Source organism: Eubalaena glacialis, chromosome 7, assembly GCF_028564815.1.
Source record: "Eubalaena glacialis isolate mEubGla1 chromosome 7, mEubGla1.1.hap2.+ XY, whole genome shotgun sequence".
Classification (NCBI taxonomy): Eukaryota; Metazoa; Chordata; class Mammalia; order Artiodactyla; family Balaenidae; genus Eubalaena; species Eubalaena glacialis.
Genome location: NC_083722.1, coordinates 79,653,136 through 79,670,622, shown reverse-complemented (window position 1 = coordinate 79,670,622; position 17,487 = coordinate 79,653,136). Strand labels below are relative to the sequence as shown.

General features: G+C 39.5%; 1 protein-coding gene across 1 annotated transcript in view; it reads left to right on the top strand.

Moving 5' to 3' along the window:
* Positions 1–17,487, top strand: part of ERC2 (ELKS/RAB6-interacting/CAST family member 2) — a 940,128-nt gene that overhangs the window by 478,816 nt on the left and 443,825 nt on the right. Inside the window, exon 12 of the mRNA XM_061195441.1 lies at positions 5,717–5,852. Coding sequence (XP_061051424.1) covers positions 5,717–5,852 — 136 coding nt within the window. The remainder of the gene's footprint in view (positions 1–5,716; positions 5,853–17,487) is intronic.

Genomic DNA, 17,487 nt, shown 5'->3' with positions numbered 1-17,487 from the left:
TCCATTTGTGTGCCCATACACATCCAGTAGGCTTTTATATTTTAACATAAATAAGGTCAGACTATATGTATTATTCTGCTACCTGCTTTCTTTTTTGATTAACAATACGCCTTGAACGTTTTTCCATGTCCATACTTCAGTTTTGCCTTAATGTCCTTAGCTAGCTTAGGATTCTGTAGTATGAATGTACTTGATTTCTTCAGCCAGTTTCCTTCTGATGGACGATTAGGCATTTTTCAAATTTTTACTTTTACCGTGCTACTATGAAAATTGTTGTACACATATGTTTGTGCACATGTGCAAGCATTTTTGTAGGCTACTTTCCTAGAAGTGGGTTTGCTTGGGCAAAAGGTATGTATGCTGTGGTGGATACTTACAAATTGGTTTCCAAAAATGCTTTTGTCAAAGACACTCCTGACCACATGTGAGAGAGCTGGATTCCTGCATTCTCTCCAACAATGGATGTTATCAATCTTTAAAGCTTTTGAGAGCAGATGGGTAAAAAATGACATCTTGTTTCTGCCGAGATTTTAAAAGGGAAGTTTTGATCTTCTAGTTTATATGCAAATGTACACTTGCCCATAGAGAAACATATGCATCTCCTGTCCTATGCTCCAGGCTATGTAATTCTAGAGAACAGTTCTCTTTCCTTTGGGAAGAAAGAAAAAGAAAGAAGAGAGGTACTAAGCCCTCAAACACAGTATGGTAAGTGGGAGAAAGTATGGTATTAAAAGCAGGAGAACTAAAAATCATAAAGGTTTAATTAAATGAAAGAGATCTCAAACCTGGTGAAAGTAATATTTATTCTGAATTTCAGAGAAGGTGTAGGATTTTTGAAAGTATTTGATATGGTTTCTAAGTTCAAACAATATTATAGTATCTATTAGATATTAACATAGAGAGATGACAGTGACATAGGTGCAAGCATTCATTCATTCAAATAAATATTTTTGAGGGCCTGATGCTCTCTCAACAGCAAGTTAGAGAATACTTTCTAATTTTAATTTGATGGACTATTTTAGTGAAAATAGCAAAATTCTGCTCATTTATTCCTTTTTTAAAATTTATTTTATTTGAGGTATAATGTACAATGTTATGTTAATTTCCGCCATAGATCAGAGTTACTCAGTTATACATATATATACATTCTTTTTTTGTATTCTTTTCCATTAGACTTTATTACAGGATACTGAATATTGTTCCCTGTGCTATACAGAAGGGCCTTGTTGTTTATCCATTCTCTATATAATAGTTTGCATCTGCTAATCCCAAACTCCAAATCTATTCCTCTCCACCCTCCCTCCCCTTTGGCAACCACAAGTCTGTTCTCTATGTTTATGAGTCTGTTTCTATTTCATAGATAAGTTCACTTGTGTCATATTTTAGATTCCACTTCTAAGTGATATCATATGGTATTTGTCTTTCTCTTTCTGACTTCACTTAGTATGATAATCTCTAGGTCCACCCATGTTGCTACAAATGGCATAATTTCATTTCTGTTTATGGCTGAGTAGTATTCCATTACACACACACACACACACACACACACACACACACACACACATCTTCTTTATCCATTCATCTGTCAATGGACATTTTGGTGGCTTCCATATCTTGGCTATTGTAAATAGTGCTGTAGTGAACATTGGGGTGCATGTATCTTTTGGAATTATAGTTTTCTCCAGATACATGCCCAGGAGTGGGATTGCTGGATCATATGGCAACTCTATTTTTAGTTTTTTGAGGAACCTCCGTATTGTTGTCCATAGTGGCTGCACCAGTTTGCATTCCCACCATCAGTGTAGGAGGGTTCCCTTTTCTCCACACCCTCTCCAGCATTTGTTATTTGTAGACTTTTTAATGATGACCATTCTGACTGGTGTGAGATGGTACCTCATTGTAGTTTTGATTTGCATTTCTCTAATAATTAGTGATGTTGAGCATCTTCTCATGTGCCTGTTAGCCATCTGTATGTCTTCTTTGGAGAAACGTCAGGCATTCATTCTTAATATGGTAGCCATTGTTGATCTCGATACCTGTTGGAATTTTTAAATTTAGTCCAAATTTGTTAATGATGGCTGAATTTTGAAAAGTGACATGACTTGCTTTATGAAACTGGTCAATTTAAGGCAAACATTGAAAACTGACCCTATCACTGTGCTCTCCAACTAACCTCTATCCACCCACCGATCCCGTAACTGCTTTTTAAAAGAAAAACTGTGTGGGCTTCCCTGGTGGCGCAGTGGTTGAGAATCTGCCTGCCAATGCAGGGGACATGGGTTCGAGCCCTGGTCTGGGAAGATCCCACATGCCGCGGAGCAACTAGGCCCATGCGCCACAACTACTGAGCCTGCGCGTCTGGAGCCTGTGCTCCGCAACAAGAGAGGCCGAGATAGTGAGAGGCCCGCGCATCGCGATGAAGAGTGGCCCCCACTTGCTGCAACTAGAGAAAGCCCTCGCACAGAAACGAAGACCCAACACGCCATAAATAAATAAATAAATAAAATAAATTTAAAAAAAAAAAAAAAAAAAAAAAAAGAAAAACTGTGTCTTGGATATATTTTTAATGGTGTTTCCTTTCAGAAAAAGTTCACTCCAAAAAAACCTTCTTTTCCCAAACATGGAGTAGGTCAGTCTCTGGCATAGCCTTGGAATGCCTGAGTTGCCTAGGGGGTGGGAGTTTGGGAAGTGGGTGTCAATGACACCTTCCCCTGAGGCAGTATTGCCAGAGGGCTTTGCAGTCTGTACCCCCAGGAGTTCTGCCTTCTTAAATTAGAGACAGTTGAGATCTGTACTGAGTTTAGCACGATTTATGCAGTGTGAATTTACTCTTGCTGGTGGTAAGAGGACTGTTAAGTCACTTACAGATTCTATTCTTGGAAATGTTAAATTTATTAGTAGCAAAAATCACTATGGTCATTCCTTCTAGTGAGCGTCTGTGGGTGCATTTACTCTTCTCCAAGGGATCTCAAATTTTTAAATTTCATGACTTCTCTATCTGCCTCCCTGTCTCTCCTCCTACTCTGTAAATTGCTGTTTCTGACCTGTGCTTCAGGCAGACTTATGGCTTCCCTGAGGGGCACCTGAGAGAGATGAGGTGCTGATCACCTGTTCCTAGGCCCCCCCACTCCTTACCTCTATCCTACCTCTGGCAGAGCAATTTTTCCTTCCCTTTTTAACTTTCAAGTAGGCTTTTACTAGAAGAATCACTTCCAATGATAGAAATACATTTGGAAACCATAGCAGTCCTGCAAAGGAGTTTGAACACTGTGTATGTATCTCTTGATGTTCACGTGTACAGAGACAAGATGGTCATTTTTATCACCTTACTCTGCACTGATCTAATTGGCCCAACTCCTAAGCAGTGCCATTCAAAACCCAGCTTTTCTTTTCTAATCACTGGTGTCCTAAGTAAGACAGTATTTGAAGGAATGGTTGGAGAATGCTGATGATCAGCCTCCATCACAGAGTCTGAACTTCAGCTTCTCGTTTTTCTTAGCTACTCATTCTTAATTCAGGAAAGCTTTCAGGGATGCATGGATTTTGAATTTGTTTTTTTCTTTTTGGATTGAAAAAACACGCAGTATCCCAGGAGGTAAGGTCTAATATGTTCAAACTGCTCCAAGAACTATGTGGGAGTTTTTTAACAGTGCAAATGATGTTTGTAATAATAATCAATTTTATTTATCACTGGTACTTACAGGGGAAATATTTAGCAATTAGCTCTGTGTAAGTGTGTATTTCAAAGTAATAAAAAATATTTCTTTATAAAGAGATTCTCTAATTAAACAGCCTCACTAATATTGCTGACCTCTCCATCACATTCTGTTACTGAGCACTGATCTTATTTCCTAAGCAACTAGAAAATGTGCTTGACCTGGGTTAGCATGAGCTTTGGAACTACTATATTCTTATTCAGTTAGGAAGCAAGAGGTCATTCTTAACATCTTTATAGTAACCAAAAGACAATCTCCTAAAAGTAGATTAGTGAGTAGACTTAGTTCATAGTTTCATATGTATGCATTACTGTATCCTGTAAAAATGAGAAATATCAGGCAGTGATTATCCAATCCAAATAATGACTAAGAAGATGGTTATTCGATCTCACCTTTTACCCCCATAATAAGTGCCACCAGGAATATTAAAATCACTGCTTCAGTTGGTTCTGTAAATATTTATAAGAAGCCAAAGTGTTCTGAATATTTTTATTAGCAGGATTTCTAATAGATTTTTTGGCTGAATAAACAATTCTCTTGAACTTCATTTTCTTGGAGTGGGAGGGAGTAGGGGAGTATATAATTTTAGGAGGACTAGAAATAAGGGTTCCTCGTTGAGCGTGACTTCCACCTGGTTATGAATGGTTTCCTCTGGACATGTTTGCTGTTTATCATCTAGTTTTCATCTCATTCATAACTTTGCAAGAGCAGTGATTCTCAATACGCTTCTTTCGGGAGTCAGGGCTCAGTAACAGCCGCTGACTCAGCAATGCTGGGGAGAGGGCACAGAGGGATTAGCAAGGACCCCAAGTGATTCTGCTCTGTGGCTCTCCTCTTTTGGAATCACTGCTTCTGGGCTCTCTGTACTGCCCTCCTGCCTCCTCATGAGTTGGATTAGATTTATAGCAGCTGCTGTCGACATGGTTGCCTAAATCTGTGGAATGTTTTGCTAAACACTACTGGTGAAATAGTCCACATTAAGTCTGTAACTCCCTCCAACACACACACGTTTTTTTTAACCTGTCCTCTGTCTTTAGTCTTTTACTCACTTAATCACTTTATGATTTTGCACTTTGACATCCTATAGATTCATTAAGATCTTTTATTCCAAGCACCCGGGCTTTATTTAACATGGTGATTAGCCAAAGTGTTATTCTGTTTGAGCTAAGTGGTGACAGTGTATTTGATTGGAGCCTTGTAATTATTATTTTAAAATCAAAGTAATAGATTATGATCTCGAAATAGGAATGTGATCCAAAAGAATAATAGTAATTAGAAAAGCAACCACTTAGAAGAAAGTAAATGCCCCATCACAGACCACAGGGGCCTCTGTGCCCTGAGTCCCACCTACCTTTGCAGCCCCATTTCCTACCTCACTTCTCCCCCAACCCCGCACCTTCCTGCCCACGCTCCCACCCCACCCCACCCCCGCCTTGCCTGGACTAGCCTCACTGCAGCCTTCCAGTTTGTAGAAGTAACTGTGTTCTTTCCTGCCTTGGGGATTGCACCTGCTGTTCTCTCTACCTGAGGAACTCCTCCACTAGTGTCTCCTTGGCTGGATCCTTCGAGTCTCACCCATAGTCTCGTCTCCTTAGGGAGGCTTCCCTGGCCACAGTGACTGCAGTCATTCCCACACCCCACTGCCTGTCCACACATAATGCACATCATCATCTCTCACAGCATCCTATTTATTTCCTTCAACATTAGGAATCCTAAGTTGTGTCTCCTTGGTACTTGTCTGTCTCCCCCACTGGACTCCAAGCTCCGTGAGGAAGATGAAGACTTTACCTTTCTCATTCACCGCTGCAGCCTCATTGCCATTCTGGCACCTGGCATTGAGTGAGTGCTCAAGACGTACTTGTGGTTGAATGAATGGAATGTTCTGAGGTCCTAAATTTTTCTGAACCCATAGCAAAATATTCTATACTTAGTACTTCTATTATGATAACACATTATCTTCCAGTGGTTGAATTTAACCAAACTGTGCTGACTTTTCTCAGGCATATGAAGGATCAGAATAAGAAGGTGGCCAACCTCAAGCACAATCAACAGTTGGAAAAAAAGAAGAATGCCCAGTTACTGGAAGAAGTCCGCAGGCGAGAGGATAGCATGGCTGACAACTCTCAGCATTTGCAGGTGAGCCCAGCCTTCTCCTCTTAACCCTTAAATAATTGGAGATTGACTCCCTCCAACATGTACTCCTTGCTGTGGGAAAATATGCATGGAAATGGTGGACTTGCCTTTGCTCTGAGTCCAGCACTAACAGTGTACTCCCAGGGAGCCCAATAGGTCTTTCCAAGTTCAAAGCATCATTTTCAAAATAGTGCCCAAGAAAGGCCGGCTACGGTGGAGACTACTAATGCTACACACAGTGTCTTCGTTCCTGTACCTCACCTTAAAAGGCAAGGGCTGCAGTTATACATTTGGCAAGAAGCTTCAAACAGAAACGTCTTCCTTTTAGAATTATATTGAACTTGTTTTGGTGTCAGAAGGGAAATGTATGAGTATTATCACAGAAAGTATTTGAAAGAGGATGCATTAAACTGACTTCAGACAGTTTACAGAACTGGTTTTGTTTTGTTCAAAACTCCAAGGCTGTGATCATTATTCTGTCTTTTCTGTGGAATACAGTTATCTCTGAATGGATGGCCTGTCTCGGAAACCAACTGGCTGATGGAAAAACCAATTTTTCCTCATTAACCATCCCTGTTTTTGGCAAAAGAGCTCTCCCCATGTGTTCAATAAAACATTCAAGCTAAAACGGGGCATTTGCTTTGAAGTCCCTTTATTTATTCCAGTGTGCCTTTAAACAGAGCAGTTCAAGTTCGAGTTGGCCAGAGTTCATGTTAAATTCTGCTTATTAATTAGTGTCTTTCTCTAGTTATATATTAGGTTTCCTCCTTGTAGATAGAAGAAGTTAGATAATTTCAATATGTACTCATAATTCATTTTTTTAATTGACCAAAAGAGAAATAAATTATTATTCCAGAGTCGGAAATCCAAGGAAATGTCTTGCACAGAACATGGCACAAGGTGGTTACTTGGTCAGTATTAGTTTCTCTTTTCTCTGTGTCCTGGAGATGCCTTAATGGTGTCAGTGAAGCCCCTTTACATCGATGCCTGATTTGGATAGCATGATAGTAGCATCAGGTCCTTTTTTCACTCCTGGGATCGTCTTAAGATGGACTCGTAGTTTATTTGAATCCATGGCTTCCTCAATGTTTTTGACACCCAGGGTTTTGGGTGTTAATTCTCCCATGAATCTTATGAGATGTTATATTAGAGCCTACAAACTGAGATAATAATAACTAAAATTTGCAGAACTTTATTGCCTTGTCAGACATGTATTCTTATTTATTCCTCAACAGTAATGTTGGTAATTTTATATAAGGTAATACTAGAGTCTCAGAAAAGTTATGAAGTGGCATCCTAGTAAGGGATGGACATAGATCTGACTTCAGGTCTTCCTGCCTTCAAGAAACTAATGTAGAGGAACAATAACAGTAGTGGATACCATTTATTGAATTTTCAGTATGCTGTGTACTGTGCTCTGTACTTTATAGCACCTATTAAATTCTTATGTCAACTGGGTTAGTTGGGAGTCTTATTTCCAAGTGACAGGAACACAACAACCTGAACTAAGCAAAAAAAGAAAAAAAAAGTGGGGGGGGAATCTGTTGCCTCAATAAACTGAAAAGGCCAGGAGAGGAATTCAGGTCTGACTACATGCAGATATTCAAGCAATGGCATCAGGAATCTGTCTTCATTCTACTCACAGGCATGCTTTGCTCTTTGTTGCCTTGAGTCTCAGGAAGGCTGTCCACAGTGATGCCAACTATGGCCACCAGCAGCCAGCCTACATTCTATAAGTGCAGCCACCACAGGGGGAGGAGAAAGGTTCTTTCTGAGTAGTTCTAGCAAAAATTCAAAGGCCGATAGAATAAATAAATTGGGCAGGCCAGGATCAAGTTATATGATTACCTGGAACCTAGGGGGAAAGGGTTAACCTCACCCAAATCTGCTGGGCTGAGATTGAGGACAGGTGATCTCCCACAAGAAAGAGAGGAGTTCTGTTCAGAACAGGTGCTAGGCAGGTAAAATCACAGAGATCCACTATAACCATAATAAGGGGCATATTCACTACCATTTGTTATATGAGAAGAAGAAGGCCGTTAGAGGTTAAGTAACTTGCCCAAAATTATTTAGCTAATAAGTGGCAAAGTCAGGACTCAAATCCAGATCTGACTGTCTTCAAATAGTGAGAGTTCTGGAGAATTAAGAGAAGAAGGTAAGAAAACTGTGGAGTGGCAGAGAGACTTCATGGGATAGATGGGATTGGAGGTGAATAAGTTTGACATGGAAGGAACAGAGCAGTAGGGAAGGCTCACCAGCCAGGAGAACTATCAGAGAAAGTACAGAGGCTGCAGAGAGCAAGGTACAGTCAGAGCACAAAACATAATAGACCAATTGGTCATGGTGGCAGTAAAGTTAAGTGTTGTTGTTATCTTTCTTAGCTGACTCTGGAGCTAGAATGCCTGGGATTCAAGCTTTAAAATTTACTAGCTGAGTGTCCTTGAGCAGGTTACTTAACTTCCCTAAGCCTCAATTTCCTCATCTGTAAAATGAGAATAATAATTGCATCTACTCCAGAGTTATTGTGAGGATTAAAGAGTCAATGCATATAAAGAATTTAGAACTGTACTTGGCATAAGCTATGGTCAAAATAAGTGTTAATGATGAACTGTTATTATAGTAACAAGGAAAAGATAAAAGAAACATTTTTTTAGAATGTTTATTACATGCATGGGTATTTATATAGTTCTACTCTGATATGCACTATGTTTTTGTTTTTTCTATATATAGTAATTTTTTCTTTTCTAAGGACACATCTAGTTATGGAAATTAATGTCTTGTTTTGGCCCATGAACTTTTGTATAGCAATATTTTCATAAGGGGCCTTGATAACTACCTCATAGGCATATTCATAAAAGATAGCATGGTCTGGAATTGCTTAGTTGCATTCCTGACCACCCCAAATAAAGGATAGCATTTGAAATGCAATAAAAAGTAATCACGATTAATTTTGATGAAAATGTCTCTGGTTAAGGTTAATAGAGAGTGAAACTCCCACTTTCCTGGATTGTTAAGCAGATGTACTCGATGCAGTAATTACTGCCTTCTGAAGACAGAACTTTCCTTTCTGGGGGCACTTGATTTTTTAGTATTGCTGTTGTTTTAAGTACTTCCTGTTTATAAGTTAGCCTATTAATCCCTTTAAGTATCAGTCAACTGGGATCTGGTTTGGTTGGTTGACTGGTTGGTAGATGTGGGATTGGCACTTACTAAATGTGATTGATTCTACACCAGCATTTTGTAATGGTTGGACACCCTGACTTCATGATTTCAACCAACCAAATAGGTATTACATCCAGAAAAATCTCAGGTAAAGTACTGCCTGCGATAATAATAGCTGTTCACTTAGGCTCCAAAGAGAGATCAAAGAGATTCATCCAGTTGGTATGAAAATTGGAGACAAATTTGAATGTAGATAGAGTGACCATGTTATTTATTGTCCAAACCAGGATGCAGGCAAAAAGTGGGCCATTTCAGTCAAACCTAGAAATATAGTAATGCTAAGAAACATTTCACAAACTCACCCTTCTTTAGTTCCTAAGTTTATATTTTTATGTCAGGAATTGCAAACTCAAATGCCTTCAGGGTCCAGGCTGTTCATATAAGTAAGAAACAGATTTGCATGTAAGAAAATTTATGACGTCTGGTTCTTTCAGCTTGTATTTTTTTTTTTTTTTGGTAGAGATGTATCAGTTAGCAATTGCCATAATAATACTGTGTAGCAAATCACCCCTAAACTCATTGACTTTAAAGCATCAGTAATTATTCTCACAGATTTTTAGGTGAACAGAGTAGCTCAGTTGCTCCAGGGTGGGCTAGGGTGGGCACGTCTGCTTCTCACTCAGGTCTGTGGGTGGCCAGGGCAGCTCTGTTCCACGTGTGTTTAGTCCGAGACTCAGGCTGGAGGGGCATCAGCAACCCAAGGGAAACTCTTCTGATGACAGTAGCAGAGGCACAAGACAGTAAACAAAAACATGCTAGGCCTCATAAGGCCTAGTCTTTAACATTATGATTTTTCACCCCACTTCAAGACACATGTATAAGCTAATAGTCAAGGATTGGGGAAGTACACTCTGTCCATGAAGAGAACATTGTAAAGAAGTAGATACAAGGAAGGATGAAGAATTGAGACCAGTCACTCAATCTGTTAAAAGAGATAAGGTGTGGAGAAACATTTCTCTGTTATAGGAAAAACAATAACATAAACATAATGAAAAATTACAGCTGCAGTGGCCTTAGTTTATGGATGTAATTGAGAGTGATGGAGACTGTAGGGAACTCAAGAGCCCATGCCTCATCGAAAGGAGTTGGGACCACTAAGCTTTGGCTGGATGTTGCCACAAAGGTGGGCCTAGGGTTGAGGGACCTTCTGTTTGTCATAAAATGTGAATTTTTATGTGAAATCCATGGATTTTAGAAAATTGGTTCAATTTTTTAAAGCACTCTATGGGTCCAGTGAAGCACATGTGCTGGTGAATTGACCATTGGTTTGCAGCCTCTGTTGCACAACCTCATGCTCTGATCCCACTGGTTTCATGTGGTGTAAATAAAGAGACTAAGAGTGCACCCTAGCTAGATCAGCTTGACCCATCGAAGACGGATGGCAGTTCAGCGTGTTTGTGTGAGTTTTTTTTTTTGTCAGAAAATACCTTGAATAGCTTGAGTTATTGTTCCCCAGAGGAATAGCCACAATCTATAGGAATAGAGAGTGTTCTTAATTTAAGTTCTAAAAAAATTTTTTTTTGAGAATTGGCAAAGAGAGCAGGAAGGGAAAGATAAAGACCCATGGAACTGAACTGTCCAGTATTCCAATAGTGGCCCTTATTATTTTTAGCTCAGGACCTTGAGTAACGCAGAGAATCTCTCTGACCCTCACTTTTTTCATCTGTAAGTGGGTATTACCCTCTCTATGTCCATGGGTGGGTTAAATAAGATGAGGTTTATGAAAGAGCCTAGCATAGTACCTGATCTGTGTGGCGTTCAGTTATTAGAGCTTTCTCCCAGAGAGACTGATAATGAGCTTTTAAACATAGAAGACAGTGACCATTGGGAGTATCACCCAACAAATACTTTGCAATTATTTTACACTGATGAGTAATACAGATATAGAGCACACACTAGTAAATGAAAGTTTCCAGTAAAGCATTAAAAAAACATTTTGGTCAATAAGGAGGAAAAATTAAAACATTTTTCAAGTTTATGTTGAATTGTGTGTGAAAGTAAGATGTGAAAGATCATGATTTTCTTGTATAATTCTTTAGAACTGTTCCCCAGGACACAGATTATAGAGCATAATATTTATGTCTGGCCTTGGGGCTTTGGGCTTCTGTGTGTCCCACTAGAGCCCGCATGAACATTTTTCAACAAGGTGTTTTGCTGAAGATTCACCCTAATTCGTCATTACCAGAATGGGGTGCATTCCCCACCCCCCGACCTCTAGCTATTTCTTGCTGAGTAAATATGCCAATTTGAAGTCCCAGTGGACATCTTTGTAGATTTTGGCTGCATTTTTCCCTGGGCAGCTTATCGAGTTAATGAACTAACATTCTAAGAAATACATGCGCCAATATTTTATGCTTCTTTTCTGTTGTATGTCTGCAGAATTCTCTTCAATTTATTGCTTGAAAACTAAAATCTGTTCTTGTATGCTTCCGTTTCCAAATTATAGGTTCCCAGGGAACTGTAAAGTTTCTTCTCTGCCAGTGGTTAAACCCAAGTGTGATCAGTTTAAAAAGCAAATGAATGTTCCCATTTGTTCTTGTCCTTTTAGTAAAGTTCTAAAAAATAAACCTAGAAAGACAATTTTATTTTTCAATTTGTGCAACTCTGTGCATCCATATCTTTTTTCCAATGGGACTTCCTTTACTTTGCTCCTCCAATTAGAGTTGGAATCCGCTAACAGAGGAAGTGTAACAAACAACATAAACCTCAAAAATGCATAGATTTCAGCAAAACATATAGTTCTTTATGAAGTTCCCAAGCTTTGCTAAGTTTTTTCTTCACAGAGGGACACGTATGTTTTAAGCAGCAGTTTTTAAGCCTCATATCTATACATTCATCTCTCTAAGTCACTGAGTTAAGTTCAATTCCCGAAGCTTAAAATTGTTACTGTAACTGTGATCTATGTTCATGTGTTATGGTACACTTCTAAGTACTGCCATTGGAAGAAACCTGACCAGCAGAGTTAAGAGATTCATCATTGTCAAAATATGATTATTTAGTTCCTAGTTTTCCATGGCTGTTCTGTTGGCATGGTGTAGAGTGATTTAGGAAGGCTCCATTTCAGCCGTCTTGGTCAACATATGGAAAGATGAGAAAAGTCATCCTAACATAGGTTTAAAAGAAAAATCCACATTTGTTCAAATTTTCATTAGAACTTAATATGATTTTTTTTTTAATACTCCGAGGTGTTTTATTTCTTCTGTCTTGTGATTTTCTACCTTGATGGGTAGAGATTGGGAAATTCCATTAAATTATGGATAAATTCCATCGTGTTGTTGACACGTGGACTGAGCTTCATCCAACATTTCCAAACTCTGTTCATGGTTTCAGACGATGAGAAATACTCAAGTATTTGCAGGTCTGCGGAGGACACAGAACGTTGGTGAGGGTGACTGCGGGTTAGTACAGAAGTGCTTTCTTTTCTTGGGGATTTATTTTGACATTTGTTTTTCTTTCACACTATAATCCCCCACGAGCCAAAAAATGACTTTTGTTGTAGCAGGTCCCTGTAGGCATTCTCAGAAAATCTTATTTGACAATCAGTTTCTAGTAGCCTTGAGTTGAAGTCAGTTACTCTTTGTAGTAACTCATAGACTATCAGGGGTGACAAGGCATCCTGTGCAATGTATTTGGGAGCTAACCATTTGTTACAAATGTTCCAAGAAGCCAAGTGGAATCATGTAAATAAAACTGTTGTATGTGGAGTTTTTCTTCTTTCCTCCCAATAAAGTATTACTTGTTTTTCCAAACGTGCAGTAACTTGCATATTTCTTCTGAGAAACGTCTTCTGCTTTTTCCTGAGGATTTGTGACCTAATCCTCCACTTCATATAGCCCCTCTGTACAAACACAGTATATTTCTGTGGAAAAGAGAGGTTTACCCTTAATCAAGTGTTGCCTAATCTACCTACTAAATTACCCCCTGGAGACAGAGTGGAGTTCATTATTCTTTGCTGCAGGGTTTTCATGTTTCGCTCCATTTGTGCCTCTTCGACAGTCCTCAGCAAAGTGGATGTTTGTCAAAGAGAGAAGATCCTGCAGAATGAAATGTAACATATTTGTCAGATGAAATCACTGTTATAATGGGAGTAGAGTCTTGAATGCTCTGGAATAACAAAGCTTGAGGGGATGGGGGCTGGAAAAAGAAATCTTGCTAGAATGATCTGATAATCTTATTCATTTAGGTGGAGGTTCCTTAGGAGGATGAGACTTTTTTTTTTTTAATATTATCCCATTTTTGTGCCTTTGGTCCCAGAAATACAAATTGATAAGGGGAGGGCAACCTGCATCCTACTATGATCTCCAGTGAGAATTAGAAGCAGACATAGATGTGCCAAAGGAAGAGTGTGCTTCAGCTCTCGGGAGAGGGGGGCTTGCTTTGTAGAGTCTGCTTTTCCTCTGTTTAACTTTTACCTCTGGGTTTATTTTGAGGTGAGGTTTGGGCTGTAAACTGGAGACATCATTTTTATATGTTTATTAAAATCACTGCTGATGATCAAGTTAGCCAATAATAACAATAATGCAGCTCAGCTAGAGCCCTGTGTGCTTCTCAAAGTGCTTTCATGGGGTGATAATCCTTTCCCAGGTGAAAGTTTGTGAACCAGAAATCATGCTTTAAAAGCCACTGAGAAATGAGACTTTTAAGGTGTGTACTTGGGAGTATGTTTTTCTTCTATTCTGCTTGAATCCATACCATGTGCAGTATAATTTTCAAAGTAGACACAATGAAGACATTACTGAAAAACCTACACTTTGAAGGCAAGGGGACTGAAAGAAGAAAAAAGTTCTGATAGCACACCTTATTATTTTTTCAAAGGTAGAATTTACATAATAACTCACACACGTGGGATTCTGGGATTCGGTAATCCCTAGGGGCAATCGTGTTCAGCATGCATCAAAAAAGCCAGTCCAGTTAAACCAGCTCTTCCTGGCCAGGGTAATTATGGCAGGCTTACCTTGAGATATGGCTACCAGAGGTTAGTCATGGGGGCACCTGCAGATCGCAGTGCCTGTCACCCTGACATCAATAACCTCTTTCTAATAGATGTTGGTATTTCAGACCATCGCTGGCCAAGGTGGAGACCTGGGCATGGTTAATTTTTTAAAAATGTTAACTTTGACTTATGGCTTGTCCAAACCATTGCTAAGCTGTATATTCAAACACTCCAGATTATGGAAATGACAATCAATGACATGGGCAATGATTTAGGTGGAAATCTTACAAAAAGAAAATACAACTCTAAAATCTTGTTCCTATTCACTTAATAGTCTCTCCTGTAATATGTGTTTGGGAAGTTGGTAATCTGGATTTATGACATTTTTAATTTCTTCTCTGCTATTACACTCTCCCTCACTTCTTATTTATGTTGCCTGAAAAAACCCTGCAAGGTTAAGCAATCATAAGTTTTTCTTACTAGAAAGGACCATAGACTTTGTTTAATACAAGCCCCTTGTTTTGCTGATGAGGAAAGTAGGGCCCAGCAAAGGCAAACGACCTGCCCAAGATCCCAGAAGGAGTTATTGGCCAAAGGGAGACCAGATCCCAGGCCTTCTGCATTCTTATCCAGTGCTGTTTGTGCAGACCTCTGGTTCCATAAAATACATCTGCCTTTAGTAGGATTTGAACCGTTAACCCAAAGGTCCAAAGATCAGGCCTGTGCTCCCTCAGTGCTGGATTTTAGATTGACTATCTAAGACAACATAAAATTACCCCTCACAATAAACTAAGCTTTATGCATATTTTATAAACAAAATATTCTGTCTTCTCCTGTTCTCTTATGTTTTTAAAATAGAGTAAATAAAGAAGTGGCAAATTGGCAGTGAAGAAAATTGCTATGAGAACTGTCTGTGAAGCTTAGGATACTTCAGATGATAAATAAAAATTGGTTTAAGTTTTTCTATCTTTGCCACTTTTTCTCATTCACAGAGTCTGGTCACCCATAAAGAGACTCAGGAAGTCTCTTATCATGGAAAACAAGTGTGAATTGCTTAGAGAATTCAACAGTAACAATGATAGCTGCTACTTTTTATTGAGCAATGAACTAGGCCAAGGGTAATGTCTTTGGTTGAGTTCCTTGGGAAATTTAGAATCTGAGATTAATATGCAGGGGGTTGGTTGGGAGTGCTCTCAGGAAGGGAGGGAAGCAGGATTGGGCACGGGAAGAAATTGAACTGTAATGTAGTTGCAGCAAAGGCCTCAGCAGTTCCTATCAGTTCCTCTGGAGTTGGGGTGGCCTTTTGGACGGAGTTGAGCCCAGTTGAGATGAGAGTGCTGGGCCTTTGTAACCCCTCACCAACAATCAATGGATGCACACAACCCCTGGGGAGGGCAAGGCAGCTCTCAGGGAGGGCATGTCCCTGGCAGCTGGGGAACGAGTGCCTTAGTCCAGAAGAGGAATCTGGGCAGCGCACCACTGCATCTACAGCAAGTATCCAGTATGTATGTTGCACTCTCCCCTTTGACACCCACAACAGACAAACACATCTGATCTCAGGACTCTTGCCCACCCAGCTTCATAATTTTCTCAATACAAGCAACTGTTCAAAACCAATCCTAGTTGGCCAAATTGCTCTGTATACACATTGACTTGTTTAAACTTCCCAACAAACAAATCAGGTTGCTACCATCTTTGAAGCCATTTTTACAGGTGAGAAGATTGAGACTTGGTGGTGTTAAACAAGAGAAAGAGCTGGCATTTTTCCTCAGGTCTCAACTACAGTAACTATAGCAACAGTGAAAATAATGGTCAGGCTACTCCAAAAACAGGTAGAAAAGTTAGATGACGTAACCTTGGGTAAGGAGGCTTCACATGGATTTTATAGGGTACTGGTTAAACTTCTTTTAATTAATGGGATAGACTTAAATGCTTCTTAAAAGCTTCTAAAGCTCTGCCTTCATGTTGCCTCAGTTCAGCAAGCAGTCCCACTGATGTTTTTTGAGGACTTTTGTGTGCCAGGTGCTGTGCTACCTGCTGGGCATTTAACAATCAGTATGATAAAATTCTTTACCCTTGAATATCTCAAGATCTTTTCTTCTGACTAAAGGTGTCTTTCCCAGGCATCTTATTTGCAGCAGCTTCTGTAAGTAAACTAGAGAGTGTGTTCCTGGGCTGTTGCTTGTTCCGGGATGGAAGGTTTGAAAGAGGTAACAGTGAGGATGTTTCTGTAGCTGGAGACTTGGTGAGCTGCAGCAGAAGCTCCAGAAGGCCTTATGTAGCACAGCTCTGCAGTGGGGCTTCTAGTGTCTGAGTGAGTGAGAGATGAAAGTAGCAAGGGTGTTGAGGATCTGGATTCTATTCTAGGCTCAGTCTATAATTAACTGTGTGACTTTGAGCAAGGGATTTTTGTTCTCTCCGAGTCTGCTTTTTTGTCTACAAAACAAGAGGTTTATATTGGGATAAGGGCCCTTTCAACTCTGAAATCCTGGGGTCCTGGGACTAACTGAAGGATGCATACATGTGATGCATTAAAAGTGCCACCTGAGAGGGTAGTTCATGGTCCCACTGTCAATGCTGCTGCCCAAATAGAGCATTCATGTCAGTGGTAGGGATGTCTTCGAGTTGGGAATCCAGGAAAATGGGGGAAATTCGTTTTCTTCAGTACCAGCCCCCCTGTAGTATAATACATGGTTTTAAATATAATTTATTCCAAGAACTCATTCTGTTTTCCATCTGAATTGCAAGGATTGCCATTTTTTGAAGACTTTTGTAGGGTGCACTAAAACATTGTTTTCTTTCTTTAGAGTAGTTGGTTATAATAATACATCCACCAATTGTTACTTTTTTGGTATAAGATAAAGATTAGCACTGTGACAGTCTGGACACAAGATAAACAATGCAGGAACTCCTCAGAATTGACCTACTTGGGTTACAGACTTATTTCTCAAGGGCAGGAGCTATGTGGCTTTTAAATGTAATTATTTGTGAAGTAGACTATTATTTTAATAAGCCACTATGTCAATAGAGGCTATTTTCCCCCCTCAACTGTGTGGGTCATAGTGAGCTGTGGGAAAATAGAAAGAGGATAATTTGACAAAAACCTGGTTGATATTATCTAGGTTTACATTTCCCAAACACATTTATGAAAGTGAAGTTCTATGAGATACTATTAGAAAAGAGTGTTCAGTTTGTCAAATGCCTTTGGAAAATAATAGGTACTCTCTCCTTCACTTGGAGAGTCACCATGCATATTAGCATATTAAAGACACTGAGAAGTGCTGTGATCTAGAAAACTGTTTAATGTTCTTTAAAATTTCTCCAAATCATTTGACAAAAGAAGTCCCCCCCCCACCCCTGAACATCTACTAACATTGCAAAGAATTAGTGTTTTATGAAACTTGGGCAAATGCTGATCTAGGCAGTTTACAATGCTGATAGCTGAATTTTGCAATCAGCTCTTTGATTACAGGTTGAGGTTGA